This window comes from Glandiceps talaboti, chromosome 9 (assembly GCF_964340395.1).
Source record: "Glandiceps talaboti chromosome 9, keGlaTala1.1, whole genome shotgun sequence".
Taxonomy (NCBI): Eukaryota; Metazoa; Hemichordata; class Enteropneusta; family Spengelidae; genus Glandiceps; species Glandiceps talaboti.
Window position 1 is genome coordinate 22979866 of NC_135557.1, and position 21787 is coordinate 23001652.

General features: G+C 37.3%; 1 protein-coding gene across 1 annotated transcript; it reads right to left on the minus strand.

The window, feature by feature from the left end:
* Positions 1 to 6915: 6915 nt before the first annotated feature.
* Positions 6916 to 17717, minus strand: LOC144440104 (pterin-4-alpha-carbinolamine dehydratase-like). The gene is made up of 3 exons (XM_078129366.1): positions 17685 to 17717; positions 14722 to 14859; positions 6916 to 8908 (listed from the first exon to the last, which is right to left on the minus strand). Exons 1-3 carry the CDS (start codon positions 17715 to 17717, stop codon positions 8723 to 8725), a joined length of 357 nt encoding a protein of 118 aa, XP_077985492.1. The 3' UTR covers positions 6916 to 8722.
* Between the last annotated feature and the right edge of the window lie 4070 nt (positions 17718 to 21787).

Genomic DNA, 21787 nt, shown 5'->3' on the forward strand with positions numbered 1-21787 from the left:
AGTTATATCAGTATCAAGTAACAAAACTAATGTTTAAATAAAAGAATTATTTTCATTAATTTTTCAGACTGTCGGCATGTCACAGGATTTTGGTAGACTGCAATTTTCAGTAAAAACTTGTTTAAAGCAATATGAAAGGACACAGGTTGTGAGACTAACAGCAGGTTTAATTTACACGACCCTTAACTCTGACTGACTCAAGCAGGACAAAGGATTGATATACAGAAGTGTCCGATTTCATTACATGTTGGACTCATTGTGCATAACGTGCGCTAATAGTTAGCACTTACAGATCACCGAGGCCAAATAAAACCAGATTTAAACTGAATGCCTTCCGTAAGGAATTTCATGATTTATGCAAGAAATTTAGCTCTATATCTGTGATTCGTCAAGTCCCAATGAATTATGAAAGTTAGCTGTCAAAATTGTTGTTGAAATGCCCGCCATGCCTCCTATTTTCAGCACAGGAAAGCTTGCTATCCTCGACTTCACTCGGCTTTTGTGATCCCCTACATACCCGGGATATGGCATGTGCATGTTGAACTTCCTTTTGGTGGGACCACGAGTTTACACATTCCTTTAATCACTACTCAAGATTTTGTTGAGTGGCGCGCCCTCACTGTACACTAATTATATAGAGGTCAATGTCTTGGTCACCATTATTGTTACATTGACGCGAAATTTTCTTCGTAGGCTAGGCAAGGCTTGGTCTATTTTCCATATTTTGATCACACACATTGGTGTATAAATTATAGATTATTACACTTGATAAATATGTGAGAGTGTATTTATATCCTAAGATACAGAGCTAAATAAATGATTATGTACAAGCCTTGCAACAAACAGCGGTAGTTTGTTATCGAGAGAAATCGGAAAAGAACACGGTAAAAAGGAGACGGTTCGAGGTCAATACTTCCTAAACTTCTTATCGAAAATCTAAAAAGACACGATTTCTCCTTATTCATCTGTGCATTAGTATGTGAAATTTGAAAACGATAAGTCCATATTTGACGAAATTGAAACGATGATAAATATTTCACCTGTTTGTGAACTCAATGCTCATTGTAAACCTATTTTAAGGCCAAGAAAAAAAATTGTTTTCTGGTGAGTTTGAATCAAGTTAAATACCCTGCCTCCGTCTTCTTTTTTCTCGTGTTTGTCCAGCCAATGCAGAGTGCAGATCCAAGGGAAACACAAAATAATGTTAGCATGTACGAAAACCCTGAAAACAGAGTCTTTCTCAGTGTAGAGCTATGTAGAGCACGAGTATAAAGTTGGCATCAGATTCAGATTCAGGTAGCATCATATTGAGCGTCAGATAGCCTCAGATCCAAATACACCCGACGGCAGTGAAGGCTCAGCAGAATCCTTCCTCAACGGTATTATTTCAGGTTTGAGTCCGTTGGGCGTCTTCGGATCTGAGGCCATCTGGCGCTCAATATAATGTTCATAGGATAACGCTACCTGAATCTGAATCTGATGCCAACTTTATACTCGTTCGATCGATTAATTACTCAAATTGGTAATCAATCGGATTATTACCTAAACCTAATCAGTTCTGGCAATTACCCTATAGAGCATGTCTATGAAATTTCGTTTGAATTGATGCAGCCGTTTTTTCGGAAATGGTGATACAGACACACACACACACGCACAGACACACAGACTTCATCGCTATATATCAAGACCTTCTCCTTATGGAAGGTAAAAAGCTGTTTGGTTCCAGTTACCCGACCCCACCTACTTTTTCACGCCAACCCTAAACTTATTTTTAAATATTCAAGAAAAAAAATCATGAAAATCGTGAAGTCTCGCAAGAAAGAGTGGATGCAGAAACTGACATCAACTTACAGAGACAATATAAAACTTCAATCTGTAATGGCTGTACATCTGATGAGAAAAAACCAAAAACACAAAGATCATATGGAAAACAACAAAAAACATAACTACCTGAACTAGACACTCGCATATGGAAAAAATATATTTAAAAAAATAAAAAATCGACCTACCCCACCTATTCTAAAATTGAACGTATTTGGAACCACACAACTTTTTTTTTTTTTTTACGCCTGAGCATAATTTTACTGATGTGTGTCAAAATGTTATTCTAATAGAACTTAGAAGGCTTGAGAAAAATCAAATTGTTGTTACCAGTACTTTACCTTGTAGTGTTTCGTGTATATGTGTCTTGGCCTCTTCACTTAAAGGCACAGTGCTGATTTCAGCGCCATCGTACCGACCATTTTCTATAAGCCAACGCATGACGGGTGTCAAACAAAACCTCGCCATGTAAAAGTTGCTTCCTAACGCTACATTGCCGGGCAAGAGGGGAAATGGCACACTATCGCTTAAATAAGGGGAAAGGGTCAATTTTCCACTTCAATTCATCTAATTGATGATGGCCCCACATTGAACCTGATAGTTTTCTGCCACCTGGTAAGCGAAAGGGACAATTCCCGGGACAATTGATGACACAGTCCGACTCCACACTTACATTGTCATCTATTCGAGATGAAGTGCTAGTGCTGCAAGTCATTTGCCAAGCATCGCTATCACTGCTGCTGGAACATGTTGACTGTGCAGGCGATGATTTCAACGAGCGACGGTGATACCTGTGACGTTTGAAGCGTTTGGCACCGATGCAGCCGAAAAATCCCGTATAACTGCGACTAGTACAACTCACGGGAGTAGAAGTGCTAGCGCTAGTAGAGTTTGCACTTGGATATCTCGAGCTATCTTCGACCATCAATGCTGTTGGCGAATCTATGCCACCTTCGGCCATTTTGCCCATTCGCATTACACGAGCGAGAAATGGCAGACAGGGAGCTCGTCTTCCAACAGTGAATAAGTTGCAATGATATGTAAATTATGTAGAATATACAATAAAATGAGTTAAAATACTCAGTCTGGTCTCATTTTGAGAGCTCGAGAATGCGAGACTTGACTAGCGAGATGGACGAAACGTGTTTACAAATAATGTCGCATGTGCGCATGTGCATAATGGGTTAGCTATTTATAGAACGCCGACATCTATTTTAGGTGTTGGAATCCTCAGTGAGCTGTTACGACGGTACCGTAAAACGGTTGTGGTTTGCGATGGTGACAAAATGTACAGATGTAGGAAAGGGATGGAGCTTCCCAGGCCAAACGATTCTAGTAAAACGCAACAAATCAAAAACCACAAAATCAAACCCCAAATACACAACACCTTAGGGGTGGACCATTTGATATCCTGGGGGGGGGGGGCTTGGAAGATTTCGGGAAAAAAAAAGATGCCAAGTGGATTTGCTTGAAAAAAAAAATCCGGATATGAGTGGGTGATGGAAAAAAAAAGATGGACCACTGCTGCTAGAAAAAAAAATGTCTTGTCAGGGAAATGATGCACAGGTTCGAGTATACTGTTCAACCTGCTCGTACCTCTCCAACCAGGACACTTGTCAAATCATGACAAACAGTTTCAAACACATGTCAGGGACCAGTCAGTTTCGTTAGCCTGTGGTACATATATATATATTTGTTCTTGTCTCTGTTTCTTTCATAAATGGTTTAAATATTACTTCATGTAAGGGTTCAAACATAACTATACATAAAATTATACATATAATACATGTATTACCTAGCTACCACACTAGTTACAGAACATGCCATGTAATTTTTTGGCTGTTTCACAATCAGTGCTTCACTTATCTTGCACTTTGGGGCAAAAGTGAACTTGACTGTTTTGTAATGGTAATCTTCATACTATTACTATTACTATTGGATAGTTTATAAAAGAACTTAATCTAAATTGTTCTAGTCTCTTCAGTATGAATTTGTCAGAAGGGATGATATACTTCTTATTTCAGACACTACATGTATCAACACCACAACTCAAATTCAAGTTTCTATTGTACACTAGGTATGACTTCCTAAAGTGCTCTAACACATCAGTAACTTTACTATACATGCAATATCAATGCCCCTATAGCAATGTTACAGGCCCACTTTTATAACATGGAAAACCTATTTAAAAAGGTTATATTTACTTTAGCTTTTCAATGCTTGGCAATATATATCTCAGAGGCTATGAATAACCTAAAATTGCCTAAATAGAAACAAAAAACTACAGATCTGGCAGGGGGAGACCCCTTGGACTCCATCACCCCAGAGGCCACTCATTCGTTAAACCACCAATAAGATTCACCAAAATTGGTAAAAAAAAGAGGTAGACATGTTCCAGTCTCAAATCAAAGTTCTTTCCTCCACCTCTTACTGTCAAGATGCTATGAAACTTTATTTCAAAAATGTTTCAACCTTATGTAGTTGCTTTTTACATGTTAGAGCTGTCTTGTAAAGTTTGTAAATTATTGTCTGAAAGTGTCTGTGAATTGCCTAAACATTGCCTTTAGAAGTAAAAATTCTCAAGGGCTTCTAGGGGGACACCCCCTAGAACCCCCCCCCCTATTCACACACACTCACACAAGAGGTAGACATATCCCAGTCTCAAAGCTCTTCCCTCTACAGCTTACTGTCAGATGCTATGAAACTTTATTCACGGGGTCAGTGACTTTTTGTTGGCCAAATGGAAAATAACACTGACACCCCCTATCCCCCCAAGCTGGAGAAACTGACCGGTCTATCTAAATGTCTGAGCTCACCAATCAAGTTTCCGATTTGTATTTTCATCATACCATGGCATAAAAACTGTAAATGATGTTTATTTAATTGAAAATCAAACATGTATGAAATATGTAGTTTTCTAAATAAAATCTGTGTGTGATAGAACAGCATCTTTTTACTCTCTGTATTACCCTGTGTGAAAACCAAACAGAAAATTGTGGCTACAAATGTAGGTGTTCAACGTTGACGTAAAAAAAAAAAATCGGATATCTCAAAGAAGCAAAGAAAAAAAAGTTGCCAGCATAGGCGAAGGAGAAAAAAAATAATTCTCAGGCAAGCAGGTGGGAAAAAAAATAATGACTCTCCACCAATCTTCCAAGCCCTCCCCCAGGATATCGAATGGTCTACCCCTTATGGTTTGACCTCAGTGGTCTGAGTTTTGACTAAGAATCGTTTGGCCTGGGAACCTTCACATGCGTCAGTATTTGTATGGCTATGATTATGAATATGATATAATAATTAATATGAAATATGATGTTCCTCGCCAGAAGCTGCTGTCATACGGTGCTATATTTCATAACATTAATGGTCGAGTCTGCTGATAGGCGCCGGTCACCAGCATGACAGGCGTGACCACAGGGAGCTCAGGCGCAGTTAGTTTTGTTTACAAATACGCAAACCAACAAACAAGTAAACAAACAAACCAACAAGTAAGTAAGTAAACAAACAAACAAAAACTATTAAACCGACAAATGAGTAAATAACAACAAACCAACGAACAAACAAACACTACCCCCGCAATTGTCACCATTATAAATCAACCACTATCAACCTGTTATCTTTGTGAAATAGACCACCGTTGGCTGTAGCTATGGGCGTGGTCATGGTTGCCAGGGATATTTGCATACATTTTTTGAAAGTTTACTCGCTTGCCTACAAGATGAATTTGTTATATGATCAAAATATACTGCCATTTGGTTGTTGGTAAGGGCATGGTCATGGTTGTTAGGGCCAATTGTGTCAAATATTTTGAAGAAAATCTACAGGATAACATCTCACCAACTTTGTCTCATTGACAAAGTACTAAAGTACTTTTTGATATATAAATTTTTGACCCAAATTCACATTTTTACATCTAATTAGCATATTACTGCTGAGGTCATTATCCATTTACACCCACAGATGCATCCCTATTACATTTCACTCCAATCTGCCAAGTAGTTTCGCTTTAAAGATTTTTGACCAAAAAGACACATTTTTATAGAGGTGTGATAATACAGAACCACAACCAAATATTCCATCATCTCCCCATGACTCTACCACTCAAACTTCACCTTACTCTACTGCACAACTCAACATTGAATCTTCTTACTCTGATATCATTTCACAGGTACGTAGCTGCTGATGAAAATGGTTCCGTATATCCCATAATACTGGTAAGAACACAATCTGTATAACCAACTATTCTGTCGTGGTTTACTTTACGGTTGTGTTAAAAATTGTGTATGTCTTGGTAAAGTTTAACCCCTTCAATACTGAAAACATTCCCGCCAAAATTGGACAAAATTCTTGTTTTATGTAAGTTTTTGGCATATATCAACTTCATTTTAGACTGGAATTAAAGAAATGTTACTTCCTAATAAAGTAATATTATTGTAATTATGAAAATATTCATATAAATTGGGTCCCCATATTATTTAAAACTCGTCTCTAGTCATGAAAGGGTTAAAGCATGCTGTCTGCAGTCACTTATACAGCAAAAACATGGAGTGTTCGCCAGAAGATTGTAATAATAATCATATTCAATGATCCACATCTAGATGTATTTGTTGTTTAACTGGCTAGATAATAAAACTTTTATTGCTGAACACAAAAATTGTGACTGAAGAGTTTTGTTTACATATATTCAGATTTTTAAACTTCCCTCAATAACAATCATGCTGTGTTTAGTGGTTAAAGTGGTGTAACCTGTTTTCATCGTCGCAAACCATGACCGTTTTTGGATACCGTTCTTAACGAGCCGGTCCCTACTGGTTTTATTTCGAAGTGTAGTGGTAGAAATAATAATCCTGGTTTGCGAGAATGCCTGTTTTCAGTAAAACAACAACATAAACTTACAAAATGATCAACTTTGATTATAACTGAAAACATATGTTGTATATAGTCTTCTGGTGGACATTGCCTGTTATGGCTGTATATACATACAAGGGAATAGCTTGTATGACTCAAGTTTTACTTCACACTGGAATATGCAAATAACATTGTTTAAAAGCTGTCACTAGGTAATGATGAAAGACATTCACAACATAATCATGTTAGAAGTACTTTATTTCAGTTGGGTAATGTGTACATTAGTTGCTATAGTATTGTATTGCTTCAGTTTTGGCAGTCTTGGTTTAAGTTTAAAACATCTCACTATAACTTGTAATACAAATATAAGCCAAGTCAAAGAAATGGAACAAAAAAAAGGAAAATTTACTACAGCAGAGCTAGCTGTATATGTTACCATAATAATCTTATGAGCATGGAATTACCGTACATGTTTAATTCACCATCATTATTCATACATACAAATTCTATTACTTTGACTGTATCATACAGTATTAGTCAGTAATATATGTGTTCTTCCAGGCAACACATAAGATAAGACATGTTGTGCTAGGGCTACTAACAAACACAGTAAGATACAACATGTTGTGCTAGGCCTACCTACAAACACTGTAATATACAACATGTTGTGCTAGGCCTACCAACAAACACTGTAATATACAACATGTTGTGCCAGGCCTACCAACAAACACTGGTCCAATATGGGTAAACCAAATATGCAAGCCTGTACTAAGATATGCCGTGTTCTACAACCCTAATTGGTATTTTCTCTTTGGATTGCTGGTAGATAGGATTGCTAGCACAACATGTTGTATATTACAGTGTTTGTTAGAAGGCCTAGCACAACATGTTGTATATTACAGTGTTTGTAGGTAGGCCTAGCACAACATGTTGTATATTACAGTGTTTGTTAGTAGGCCGAGCACAACATATTGTATATTACAGTGTTTGTTGGTAGGCCTAGCACAACATGCTGTGTATTACAGTGTTTGTGAGTAGGCCTAGCACAACATGTTGTATATTCCAGTATTGTCTTTTCAAGACTGAAATGGTCACATACATCTTGGCAGCACTTGGAAAACTTGGGTGTCTGAGAGCTATACAAACTACATGCATTCTTTAACTGAATCAAAAACAATACTATGAATACCATACTTACAAGAGTCTTCAAGCAGAATTTGGAAAATAAATTCTATGAAATAAATCTTAATTATTAAAACAAAAATACATAGTTTTGCATAATACATATACCAACAAGTTTTTATGTTGAGTAATTAAATGTAACATGTATTTTTTCAGTGAAGTTATATTTCTTGCTAGATGCATAAAAGCAAAGCTGGAATGTAAAGTGTTCATTTTTTAAAATGAAGCAGTATAAGTTTCATTATTTTGTGGAAACATGATTGGGTAAAATAACAAGCGTAGTGTCCATATGTGTTCCTGAAACAAACAGCAGAGGGAACTTGCAATCCAGACTGAGCATGCTTCGACATAAAAGGACTATGGGATTATATCTGTGGTTATCGTAATACCTAATCTGGAGCAACCGATAAAATAAACCTCCCACAATGGTCAGGGTGACTATGAATTGATTATTTGCGGTTACAAACAATGTATCAACATTGTTTACAATACTAATTGATTAGTATCATTACCACATTTCCCATGATGCAACATTCAACATGGCGGGTTTGCAAGTTCCCTATTGAAAGTGTGTAGCTTTAATTTAAATTGACAGTTAGCCATAAATTGTTAAAGTCGAAAGGTCATCTGCAGGTCACCTGACATAACGATGGACACAAACTAACGTTCGTTAATACATACTCATATTCAGTTACCCTCACTACAAAATTATATGTTACCTTGGCAACTATTTTTTGGGAATATAAATTTCTAGATCAAAATAAAACATCTTTCTATCAAGCATATCTTCATTTAATACCACAGTACAAAAACAGTACATCAGCTACTCATCTACTGCAAGGGCTTGGTGGTTAATATTTGTATAGCGCCCTCAACCTTCTTGCATGGTAGATGCTGCTGTTTCCATGAATTTGGCCAGGTTGACATCATTGTCAGAGAGACCACCAACATCATGGGTACTCAGTGTTACTTGTACTTTATTGTACACATTAAACCATTCTGGGTGATGGTCCATCTTCTCAGCACGTAAGGCAATTCTAGTCATGAATCCAAAAGCCTGTAAAAACAACAAAAATAAACAAAAGTTATTGATGAGACAAACTGTTGGGAGCTGTGCTGATCACTGGGCATTGAATACTCTAGTAGCAACGTGACAGCTTTTGTTAACTCATGACTCGACTAAACAACAGCATCTACCATAAAAGAAGATTGAGGGCGCTATACATCATCACCCTCTCAAAACATGGAGATAGTATAAAATCTGATTTGAAAATGTTGTATACAAAGTTGTTGGGAATACCAGCAAATTTAGCAAATTTCAGGAAACTTTTATACATTTTATCAACTTAACCACCCTTAACTAAATCAGTGTATACATAAATTGCTGAAAATTAGATTATTATATTTACATAGACTTTATTAAAGTGAGCACAGCCTATATTGAAACCAATTGTTCTTAAATATGACCTATATATGTAATAATTTCACTTAAATTTTTAAAACATAAGTATTTGTAATACTATGTCTGTTCATCATGGAAGCAATAAGATTCATACACAATTTCTCTTCTCACACTTTTGATTGAGAAACAGACATGTTTCGAACAAATCACTTGTCCTTCTGATTATTGCAATAGTGTAAATAAGGTTTTAACTTTCAGGCTTCAGAATTTGAACACTATGTTAAAGAAGAGCTGCATTATCATCTTCACATTCCATATGTAAGATTCATTTTACCACAACTTATTGACATTTCTCCTTTTCATCCAACAGAAGTGTACAGCCAGGGATCATTACAATACTTTTTCTCTCTCTTAGGCTTAAAGGCCCGGTTACACGATGCAACTCGACTAGCAATGCACCACGCAATTCGTCGCATGCGACGAATTGCATCGTGTACTCGCCTCGTCGCAGGGTCTTGCGACGTTGCAAGGTGTGTCGCAAGGAAACCGACATGTCGGTTTCCTTGCGACACGTCGCAAGTTGCTTCTCGAGTTGCTTCGTGAGTTGCACCGTGTAACCACTTCGTCGCGTCGCAAGCAATAACCTTTGACATATACCTACGTGTCAAATGACGTTCAATGTTATTGCCGCCATGTTTTTAGTATAAATATTCTATTTCAGCAAGTATTTTTTTATATAATTTCGATTTATCACCACGATTATCACTTATAAAAAGTATACAATGTCTATGAATACTTGATTGAATATCATTTTATTTCCAACTTGAATGCAAGTAGCGACATCGGAAAGATCAACATCGCCATAAACGAACTTCAAATTGAATAGAGTTTTACTATCGATACCTCAACAAGTTTTCAGTCATTTTATTCGTAAATATTAGCAATTTCATAGCATTTTTGCCAAATTCCTGCCGCTAGAAGACTTGACCTCGATGACCTGTAACTTTTATATATCTACGCATGTGCAACAGTTGAGCTCTTGCGACTCACCATGCAACTAGTTGCATCGTGTACGCGCTCCGTCGCAGTTGCAAGCCTCGCCACGAATTGCTTCATGAGTTGCATCGTGTAACTGGGCCTTCATGAATTGAATGTAGTGCTATGTACAGTTGTATTATCAACCTAACAAATATATCTTTGATTCATTTTATTGCAACTATACACTTCTCCTGTTCATTCATTCAATAGCACTGTACAGCTTGTGAATATCAAATTTTAGCTTCTTGTTTATAGCCTACTTCATCAATTGAAATGTGGAAATAACATCTTCACCGTCTTTCATCTCTATGATTCAGTTGGAACAACTATACTAGTCGTTTCTCCTTTTCATTCATTCAAGCAATAGTGTATATCTTATTATTATTGTAATACTCAGTAACTCTTATAGAATAGCATACAATTTTTGTGTGAATTCTTTCTATTTTGACTCCCTAGATTAGACAGTGTTTTAGCTAAGGGCAGCAAGTAGGTAAAATGTACCGGGGTTCCCATGTCATTTTACCTGGGTTCCCAAACAAAATTACCATAGACTCTCTGGGGAAACACTGCCATTTTACCCCTTTCTGTTACCAGGGTTCAAAACAAAATTACCATAGACTCTATGGGGGAAACACTGCCATTTTACCCCTTTCTGTTACCAGGGTTCAAAACAAAATTACCATAGACTCTATGGGGGAAACACTGCCATTTTACCCCTTTCTGTTACCGGGTTCCCAAACAAAATTACCATAGACTCTATGGGGAAACACTGCCATTTTACCCCTTTCTGTTACCGGGTTCCCAAACAAAATTACCACAGACTCTATGGGGAAACACTGCCATTTTACCCCTTTCTGTTACCAGGGTTCAAAACAAAATTACCATAGACTCTATGGGGGAAACACTGCCATTTTACCCCTTTCTGTTACCAGGGTTCAAAACAAAATTACCATAGACTCTATGGGGGAAACACTGCCATTTTACCCCTTTCTGTTACCAGGGTTCAAAACAAAATTACCATAGACTCTATGGGGGAAACACTGCCATTTTACCCCTTTCTGTTACCGGGTTCCCAAACAAAATTACCATAGACTCTATGGGGAAACACTGCCATTTTACCCCTTTCTGTTACCGGGTTCCCAAACAAAATTACCACAGACTCTATGGGGAAACACTGCCATTTTACCCCTTTCTGTTACCAGGGTTCAAAACAAAATTACCATACACTCTATGGGGGAAACACTGCCATTTTACCCCTTTCTGTTACCAGGGTTCAAAACAAAATAACCATAGACTCTATGGGGGAAACACTGCCATTTTACCCCTTTCTGTTACCAGGGTTTAAAACAAAATTACCATAGACTCTATGGGGGAAACACTGCCATTTTACCCCTTTCTGTTACCGGGTTCCCAAACAAAATTACCACAGACTCTATGGGGAAACACTGCCATTTTACCCCTTTCTGTTACCAGGGATCAAAACAAAATTACCATAGACTCTATTGGGGAAACACTGCCATTTTACCCCTTTCTCTCTTTCTGTTACTGGGTTCCCAAACAAAATTACCATAGACTCTATGGGGGAAACACTGCCATTTTACCCCTTTCTGTTACCAGGGTTCAAAACAAAATTACAATATACTCTATGGGGGAAACACTGCTATTTTACCCCTTTCTGTTACCAGGGTTCAAAACAAAATTACCATAGACTCTATGGGGGAAACACTGCTATTTTTGCCCCTTTCTCCCTTTCTGTTACTGGGTTCCCAAACAAAATTACCATAGACTCTGTGGGGAAACACTGTTATTTTTACCCCTGTCTATCTTTCTGTTACCAGGTTCCAAAACCTTAGCTAAAAAACACTGTTAGATCACAACTAACATGGATGTCTCAGTACGGTGGCTATTTATAAGATTACTTCTTGTGAGTCGTGACCAAGCTGACTATATTTTCTTGATTGAACAACATGATATAAAATTGATGTCCTCTACAGCAGGATCAGAAATAATTACAATGTCACTGATAAGATAACACCACAAGTGGTATCTAAGTTAAATGATCATTTGTTGCTCAAATTTGGGACCTATAATTAGACGAATGGTTCATAATTCCAACACGACAATGTTATTCGTAAGACATGTAGACTGTGATCGATGAGTATCTTATATTGAGGTCACAGCAATTAAGAACAAAATTTAAGTAACAAAACATTTTTTTAAACTTTGCCTTACATTGCTTTCCATTTTAAAGGTTACACTGTGAGAAACATAAAATAAAAATGGCCGTCCTTACCAGTATATGTACATAATAAATCCTACTTTAGCTTCCAAACAACTGCAGGCTTAGACACAGCTGGTATCTATTGATCTACTTCACATTTATGAAAGTAAGAAGGATTTTGGCTGACTAACATAAGAAACTAGTGATTAGGCATGAAATATGCATCAGATATTCCCCTCAGGAATACTGTAACAGCTCTTATTTTGGGATTGCTGGGATGTCAACATAAATAATGAAATGACTAAGTTGAAAATAGTGATTACAAGGAATTATTGTGGCTCGTCATAAACAGTTAATGTTGTCACAAACCAAACAGCTTACACATCAATGTTTACCTCTATAAATCTAGTAAGTCTATCAGTCACAATTTACCTAACATCGTGGATATTACAGGTGCTCAGCTTGTCTTTTTGGTTGTCTATTTGACACCATGGTTTTAAAATGTTGAATGTCTTTTTCAGTTGACAATGTGCACTATTTGACAAGAGTGTGAGACGAGAATCAATCAATCAATCAACCAAATTCCTACAGTGCCAATTTCCAGAGCAATGTTCTGATCAGTAGCACTGAATGGCTAAAGCACACCATAGGCTTTGGTGAACAAATAAGTCTTATTTTTTTTCAGATTCTTGTTTGTCCGATAAGTTAGCAGTTATCAGTCAATTATCAATAAGTCAGTAACAGGTGTTATATTTTATAAAGCCCCTACCATGCTTAATACCATTACTATGTGTGGTGGGGGTGATGCTTAATACCATTACTAGTGTGGTGGTCGTGGTGGTGGTGGGGGGTGGGGGGGTGGGTTGATGCTTAATACCATTACTATGTGTGGTGGTGGTGGTGGGGGTGATGCTTAATACCATTACTATGTGTGGTGGTGGTGGTGGTGGTGGGGGGGTGATGCTTAATACCATTACTATGTGTGGTGGGGGTGATGCTTAATACCATTACTAGTGTGGCGGTCTTGGTGGTGGTGGGGGGGGGGGTGGGTTGATGCTTAATACCATTACTATGTGTGGTGGTGGTGGTGGTGGGGGGTGATGCTTAATACCATTACTATGTGTGGTGGTGGTGGTGGTGGTGGTGGTGGTGGGTGATGCTTAATACCATTACTATGTGTGGTGGTGGTGGGGTGATGCTTAATACCATTACTATGTGTGGTGGTGGTGGTGGTGGTGGTGGTGGTGGGGGGTGTGATGCTTAATACCATTACTAGTGTGGTGGTGGTGGTGGTGGGGGGTGATGCTTAATACCATTACTAGTGTGGTGGTGGTGGTGGTGGTGGTGGGGGGTGTGATGCTTAATACCATTACTAGTGTGGTGGTGGTGGTGGTGGTGGTGGTGGTGGTGGGGGGGGGGGTGATGCTTAATACCATTACTAGTGTGGTGGTGGTGGTGGTGGGGTGATGCTTAATACCATTACTATGTGTGGTGATGGTGGTGGGGGGTGATGCTTAATACCATTACTATGTGTGGTGGTGGTGGTGGGGGTGATGCTTAATACCATTACTATGTGTGGTGGTGGTGGGGTGATGCTTAATACCATTACTATGTGTGGTGGTGGTGGGGTGATGCTTAATACCATTGCTATGTGTGGTGGTGGTGGTGGGCCCAGGGGGGGTGTGATGATAATACCATTACTAGTGTGGTGGTGGTGGTGGTGGTGGTGGTGGTGGTGGTGGGGGGGGGGTGATGCTTAATACATTACTATGTGTGGTGGTGGTGGTGGTGGTGGTGGTGGGGTGATGCTTAATACCATTACTAGTGTGGTGGTGGTGGTGGTGGTGGTGGTGGTGGTGGTGGGGGGGGGGTGATGCTTAATACATTACTATGTGTGGTGGTGGTGGTGGTGGTGGTGGTGGGGTGATGCTTAATACCATTACTACCAGATTTAATTAATGAATAATAATAGCCTTGGAAGGATGAGGGGGAAAAATCAAAATGTCAAATAGAATAGCAGATATAGTGTGGCAGCATTTGTCCTTCAAGTCTTAGTTACTAAGGGCAAGTGCAAATTCAAAAACATCAAAATGTTGGTTAGGATAGTGGAGATAGTGTATATAGCATTAGTCCTTCAAGTCTACAGGTAGACTAGGACAAAACCATCAATGACTTATCAAGGGTTGTGATATACTATTTAATATGTTACCTGATTGAAATTTTTGAAGAGATATTCCTTGTATATGGCATCTCTACCATCTACCTCAGTCCATCCTGAACTTTTCAAGTCTGCCAACTTTGTAGTGCGATCATCACCACTCAGCTTGATACGTTTTGCTCCTGATGCCTGAAGAAAATATGGGTACAGTGTCAGTTAAAATTTGCAATAAATTTATTAATGTCCGTTAGGACTATTTAAGTGTTTTGCAGTCATCAAATTCAAATTATCTTGAAGTCAAAAATCATACAGGGTATTTTGCACCTCAGTTATTCAATTAAAACAAAAAGTAGGTTAAATCTATGAACACTCCTCCCCTCAGCACAAAAACATAGCACAACGTGTTCCCAATTTCCTGCCACCCAACTTTTATGACTACCAAACCTTTGCAAAATCACTGTTTTTCATATTTTAATATATAAACACCATAAATATATTTACAGAGCTGTCTGAAGATGTGACAATAACAAGTGTGAAGAAAATAAAATGTGGACTCCTGCACTCTGTATTTAATCAGTTTTGACTTACGATTTTGACAAGGACAAGATAAATGAATTTACTGAAGATTTATCCTATCTTACTTGTAATCTTGAAGGAATTTTGCTGCTACACATATCCATTATCGTGACATTTGATTTTGTAAATTTTCGCTCGTCCACCACTCATGTATAATAAAGATACTTCAGTTACACTAGTATTAAGCCACACCCTGCCACATACATATATAATGTATGCAAGACGTTGGTGTAAATTTGAATGGCATCTGACGTACATGGGCCAAAAGGTCATAATTCCAAATGCTTGCCTGTAAAAACTGTCATGACGACACTTAATTATTGATTCATCATGTGACCTGATCATACGATTTAAATGTCTAATGATGCATTTGAAAAATCATGTTCTACGGCAGCATAAAACAGAAGAATCATGGCTAATTTGAAAGGACTAGTGAAAATAAAAAAAAATTGAAATGTCAGTTTGGATACCGGAAATATTGTAGTAGCATTTGTCCTTCATGTTAAAGGTAGGTTAGGTTTAACCTGGAAGATTTCCATTTATTCAATTTCATATCATAAATAAAATCATACTTTTGAATCAGAAATCTACTTCAATGGAACTGCAATATCAAGACATAAATTAATATATGTGAAGGAGCTATGGTACATACTCAGTTGCCAGGCAACAGCATATGACATCATTGCATAACCTAGGGCAATACTGATTAATACTATTTTGTGAAGTACCAGCTGTATCAAAATAATGTTTAATGTGGTCATATGGATAAGGTGCGGGTATTTATTTTGGATTTTGGATTCATAAAACAATTTTATAATGGCTTCCTACTTGAAAAATCAAAATTGTCAAGTCCTTGTTTGTCCCATCAATAAATCATTAAATGGCAAAAAGACTGATAAGTGCGTAAAATGTTTGTAATTACATTATACACACAATAACAAACTTTTTTTACACCTTTTTTTTTTTTAATTTTTTTTTTTTAGCTTTTTGCAATGTATAGAGTTACAAACACGGATTTGGTCTATATTGTTTCGCATTGATTGATTTTTCAAGTAGGAAGCCATGATAAAATTGTTTTATAAATTAAAAATCCAAAATAAATACCTAATCCTCATCCATATGGCCACTTTACATGTAACAAGGTGTAACTAAGATATTGAGAATCCACTCTATACCATAATGTTACATATACTTATCTGATGGCTTTCTGAGTCAAGGACTACCCATGGTTTTCAAGAGTGAAAACTGAACTTGAGACTCAAAGACATGGAGAGACTAATTTTGGGGTAAATGTAGTTTAGGCCAAAAAAAAAATTGTTTTTTGGTCAGGACAGTTTGTCTAAAATGGTGTGACTACAGGATTGATTTTTTTTTTTTTTCAATTTTTTAAAAACCTGTCACTCAATCTACTATTTATGGCAATTATTGTTCTTTTTATTTAGTACTTCAGATTAGAGAAAGTGCATATGTGGGGCAGATGTCATTTGCTTGGTCTTGATTGGCTCTGCAGATGTCTTAACTGAAGTTGAAGTAGGGAGGGTTATTTCTGTGCCCCCCCCCCCCTCCAATCTGCAGACTGCATCATGCAGGGGCTGGTGAAAAAGAGAGAGAGAGAAAAGACCATGGCGAGGGTATTTAAGTAATGAGCACACTGACTAGACACAATTCCTCCTTTTTTTGGTCTTATTATAGGGCAACACACATCCTGTTGTGCTTTGCTATACCTGCAATCAAGATTAATCTTGGAGGTCATGTTAACCTTTGGCATTTAAAATATTGTGTACATTACAAACAGTATGACAATATGTGAAATATTAAATGAATATGAAAATCTCGACAGAAACATTAATTATGTCTAAAGTTACAAATGTAGGAAGTTATTTATGTTGACAGAACACAGATGTGGGTATGCGAATCCGACAACAAGTTGAATATCAGTGGACTCTATTCAGAACGCTATATGCTAATTTAATAGTATGTGGTAAACGGTACATAATAGCTCAGACGTGGTGAACAGTCGTGGCATGTCTGAAAGTTGCCGCTTTGAGGAATGTGTGTGTGGATATATTTTTTTGACTACACAATTTTTAAGTCTCAAAAAAACAACACACCGTTTTCTTGTTGTTTGATGCATATATTCCGCCAATAGATATAGCCGTGATGCTAATCTACTGACCAGGCTCATTATGCTAATGACTGTAGCGACCTGTTGATAGGACTGATGATTGTTGGTAGATCGGTGAGATAGCGGTTTTGTTTCACGTGGTCGCTACTATTTGCACAATCTTAGTTGAATCTGAACGCTGTCCGTTCATGAAACAATTTCCAAATGAACACACGCTATTCAGCACAATAGATGAGTCCATTTTGCAGTGAAAATAACTCTGAAAACGACAGAAAAAGCAGATTATTCGTCAATTTATCGTCGACCTACTTACCATTCTGCCAAAAGTCCGGAAGTAAAGGCGCATATTGAATTAGACGCGACCTAGTTTTCTCAAAAAATTAGACTCCCTAAGTGTATGGAGAAAATCGTATGGCCGCATTTACGGATGGGCTTAGCATATTATTTTCATCACCTACATCATCTTCTTCGCCTAACATATATAAGCTAAAACACCACATGTCTTCTCTTCGAACATGGTTATATTACACACATATTTTGTTCATCTAGAGAATCTGTTCCCCACCCGCCGTTAGCGCCCTCAACGAAATATACGATGTGTACTATGGAGGAGACATAGACTCGCTTTACTACCCCCAACAAACCATCAAATACGATGAAAACCCAGAGTAAAATGTAAACACTTCATGGCAGAGGCTTGAACCTCAGATCACTAACGAAGTACTAGTCTGAGCTTGCACCAAGTATACATTTTTCTATACTCTTTTGTAAAAAAAGTCTGGCCGACAGGTAGCAGACTATATTTGTAGCCGAAGTCCTCACTGTCGCCGGAACCATTCAATAGCTAGGCCTAATTAATATACTGTTACCGTATTTTCAGTTCAATATCATTAATCTTATAAATGCCACAAGGTATTTATTTATGTTTAGATTTATTAGTTATTTTCTTATAAACGCTGTAATGTATATTCCGTTTTCTTTGGCTTATGGCCCAACTATGCAATTTATATTCAACGTGGCTTTCAAATATTTCTTGTACACATGTTTGCGATCGTTTTTCTGTTCCTGTAAATAAACCTACCAACACCTAAGGGAACACTGTTTCACCCCATAACTGTAAACTGCGCATGTTACTCAATCATCGTGGATGAAACAGCTGATATAAAAAAATTGCATTCCTTCTGCATATGGAAAAAAATTTGATGCAGGACTGACAATAAAACAAAAATGCTGTCACAGTGATGGGGAAAAAATTACTGCCATACCCACTTCCTCCAACCAACCCCTCCCCCCCCCCCAACCAGAAATAAAATGAATATCCCATTATCAGAAACTACTTGCAACAATTAATATGAACGCTTATACCGTGGTATTTACACTGCAGTGCAATACGAAACCATTATATGCATCAACATTAATTCTGCATAGCTGCAAGCATATTCATGCAAATCAGGGTGTGGCCGGTCGTTCGTTGTAAACGTACACGAAATCGTTTGATCGCACAATGTAATTTTTATGGAAATTTGCTGTTTCGGATATAAACATATAATTATATATATATTACAACTCATTCCATATGAGTTCCGATCCAGTGTGGGTATTTACATTCGTGCTTGCAGTGTTCCTGCTGCATTTTCATTCCCTAGTACTCTCGTGAAAGTACGGCCGCAGAGAACACTGCGTGAAAGTACGGCCGCAGAGAACACTGCGTGAAAGTACGGCCGCAGAGAACACTGCGTGAAAGTACGGCCGCAGAGAACACTGCGTGAAAGTACGGACGCAGAGAACACTGCATTACAACTTGAATACTAAGTAACCAGAGTACGTCACGATCGCAATTCGTCAAGGATTCTAGTAATCTTGTTTATCATTAATTCGGACCTATTTAATAGTTGAATAGCCGTTGTGCATATAATCTAACTCTTTGTTGATCAAAGTGATCAATCAGTTCACTGAATAATAAGCTAAGTCTTGTGTCACCATCCAGAGTACAACATATTATATCAATAGTAAATCGTGAAGTGGATTAATAAGATGACATTTTTCTTATAGCAATATCGATTGGTCAATGTAATGGAAAATAATGACAATTCAGCATACTGAGAATGAATCTAATGCTATCATTGAACGGTTCTTTGAGCTAGTTAGTTGGTAATTCGAAATAAAATGCTCCATCGTTATATCATTCTTGTTCATTTAATCGTGACTTGAAACTTGCGTCATCGTAAAGATAGAATAACCTCAGTTATGGAAATACAGACTTACAGACGTTTAATTGAGCAACGAGAAAAGAAATCTTGAAAATGTAAGCTCTCAGTCCACCATTTCTTCTTAGTCTACAATATATCATTTATGGTTCCCCCCCCCCCCGCCCACCCAGAAAATTTTCATTTTATCTATTTTCTCCATAGGTGATAATAACATAATACAACCTCACTTATTTATCACATTTTTAGCAAGTGGGTGTATATACTTGGTATTAGAATGAAAGGCATATATACCGGCATGGATGAGTTGGTAGATGCCTACATTGCTGGATGAATATATATATAAATATATAGGGATGGACAGACAGACAGACAGACAGACAGACAGACAGACAGACAGACAGACAGACAGACAGACAGAATATTGACAATATACGGCATGCGTTTGCGCAAATCGGTCATTTTGAGATCGAAACAATAAGAGATATAAGACGGAGTAGATCGATTTTTACCCTCCTACTATTTTGATCATGACCTATCTAGAACGATTAGATCGTATGTACTTTCATTCATTCTTTGTAAGGGTTCGAGTAGACGTTTTGTCGATATTAAAAATTTAAAGATAATTTACTGCAGCGCAAGCTATCTATTTCCCGGGGATTACAGTAATCATTGGGGAGGAGAGAACATGCCAAAAGTTACCGACCTACCGTCTCATGACGTCAGTGATATTGATATCATGCACTTATGTGTATTTAGATGGGAAAATGGTGTACAGCATTTAACCAGTGATATTTTGTTGAAGTGACCGTACAAGTATCCATCGAATCCGCCTTTGTTTATTACAATATCAGTTGGCAGGGGATATCAACAGTGTATATATATATTTCATATGATGCAATTTTGCCATCATATTAGATGTTGTAAAATTGATATATTTGTATTTCAAAATGTTATTATACCTCAATTCACCACTGTCCGTTAAGTATGTATGTATATATGTATGTATGTATGTATGTATGTATGTATGTATGTATGTATGTATGCATGTATGCATGTATGCATGTATGCATGTATGTATGTATGTATGTATGTATGTATGTATGTATGTATGTATGTATGTATGTATGTGTGTGTCTGTTTTTTTATATTTTTTGTCTGGTGTGTATGTGTATGTGTATTTATATATATATAAATATATATATATATATATATATATATATATATATATATATATATATATATATATATATATGGATGGATGGATGATGAGCGTATATGTTAAACCAATTTTGCGTATATACGTATGCTATACAAATGTATGTATGGCAGCAACGAATCAGAATAACATAATATGTGCTTCCTATAGTGATTATTGTATTCTGTGTTACACGTGACCCCTCTTGACCCTGTAGCCATATATCATACTCATTCACCTATTTAGTGTACGGATGAATTTAACAGTAACACGATCACAAGTACACTGCTGGCAGATATCGAAGCAGATTGTGAACTCATCCTAAACGGTTTTCCTTGGTTTTCCCTGGACGCACATTTTACCTTGATATATATCTTGAGGTGTGCACATTGCTTGACAGTTTCAACTTGTTCAGTCCTATGCTCCAGGGTCCTTTTATTCAGTGAAGAGAAAGAACATCTACTGGGGTTAACATGTCTGGGCTACATTATATTGCTTGGGTTGTTTCTGTCGTCTATAGTTATACCAGAATGTTTACATAACCGAGTCTTTCAGTCGGTCTATCAACCAATATATGCACGTCTGTTTTCATTGCTATCTCTATAGTCATTCATCTATCTATCTATCTATCTATCTATCTATCTATCTATCTATCTATCTATCTATCTATCTATCTATCTATCTATCAATCTATCAATCTATCTATCTATCTATCTATCTATCAATCTATCAATCTATCTATCTATCTATCTATCTATCTATCTATCTATCTATCTATCTATCTATCAGTCTGTCTGTCTGTCTGTCTGTCTGTCTGTCTGTCTGTCTGTCTGTCTGTCTATGTTATCTATCTATCTATCCATACACCCATATGTTGCATTATTGATCTATCAATCCATCGATACTAGCATCTATCCATACTGGTATACTGACACCAATCCATCCATACTGGCATCTAGCTATCCATCAATACATCCATCCATATTGGCATGTACGTATCCATCCATCCAT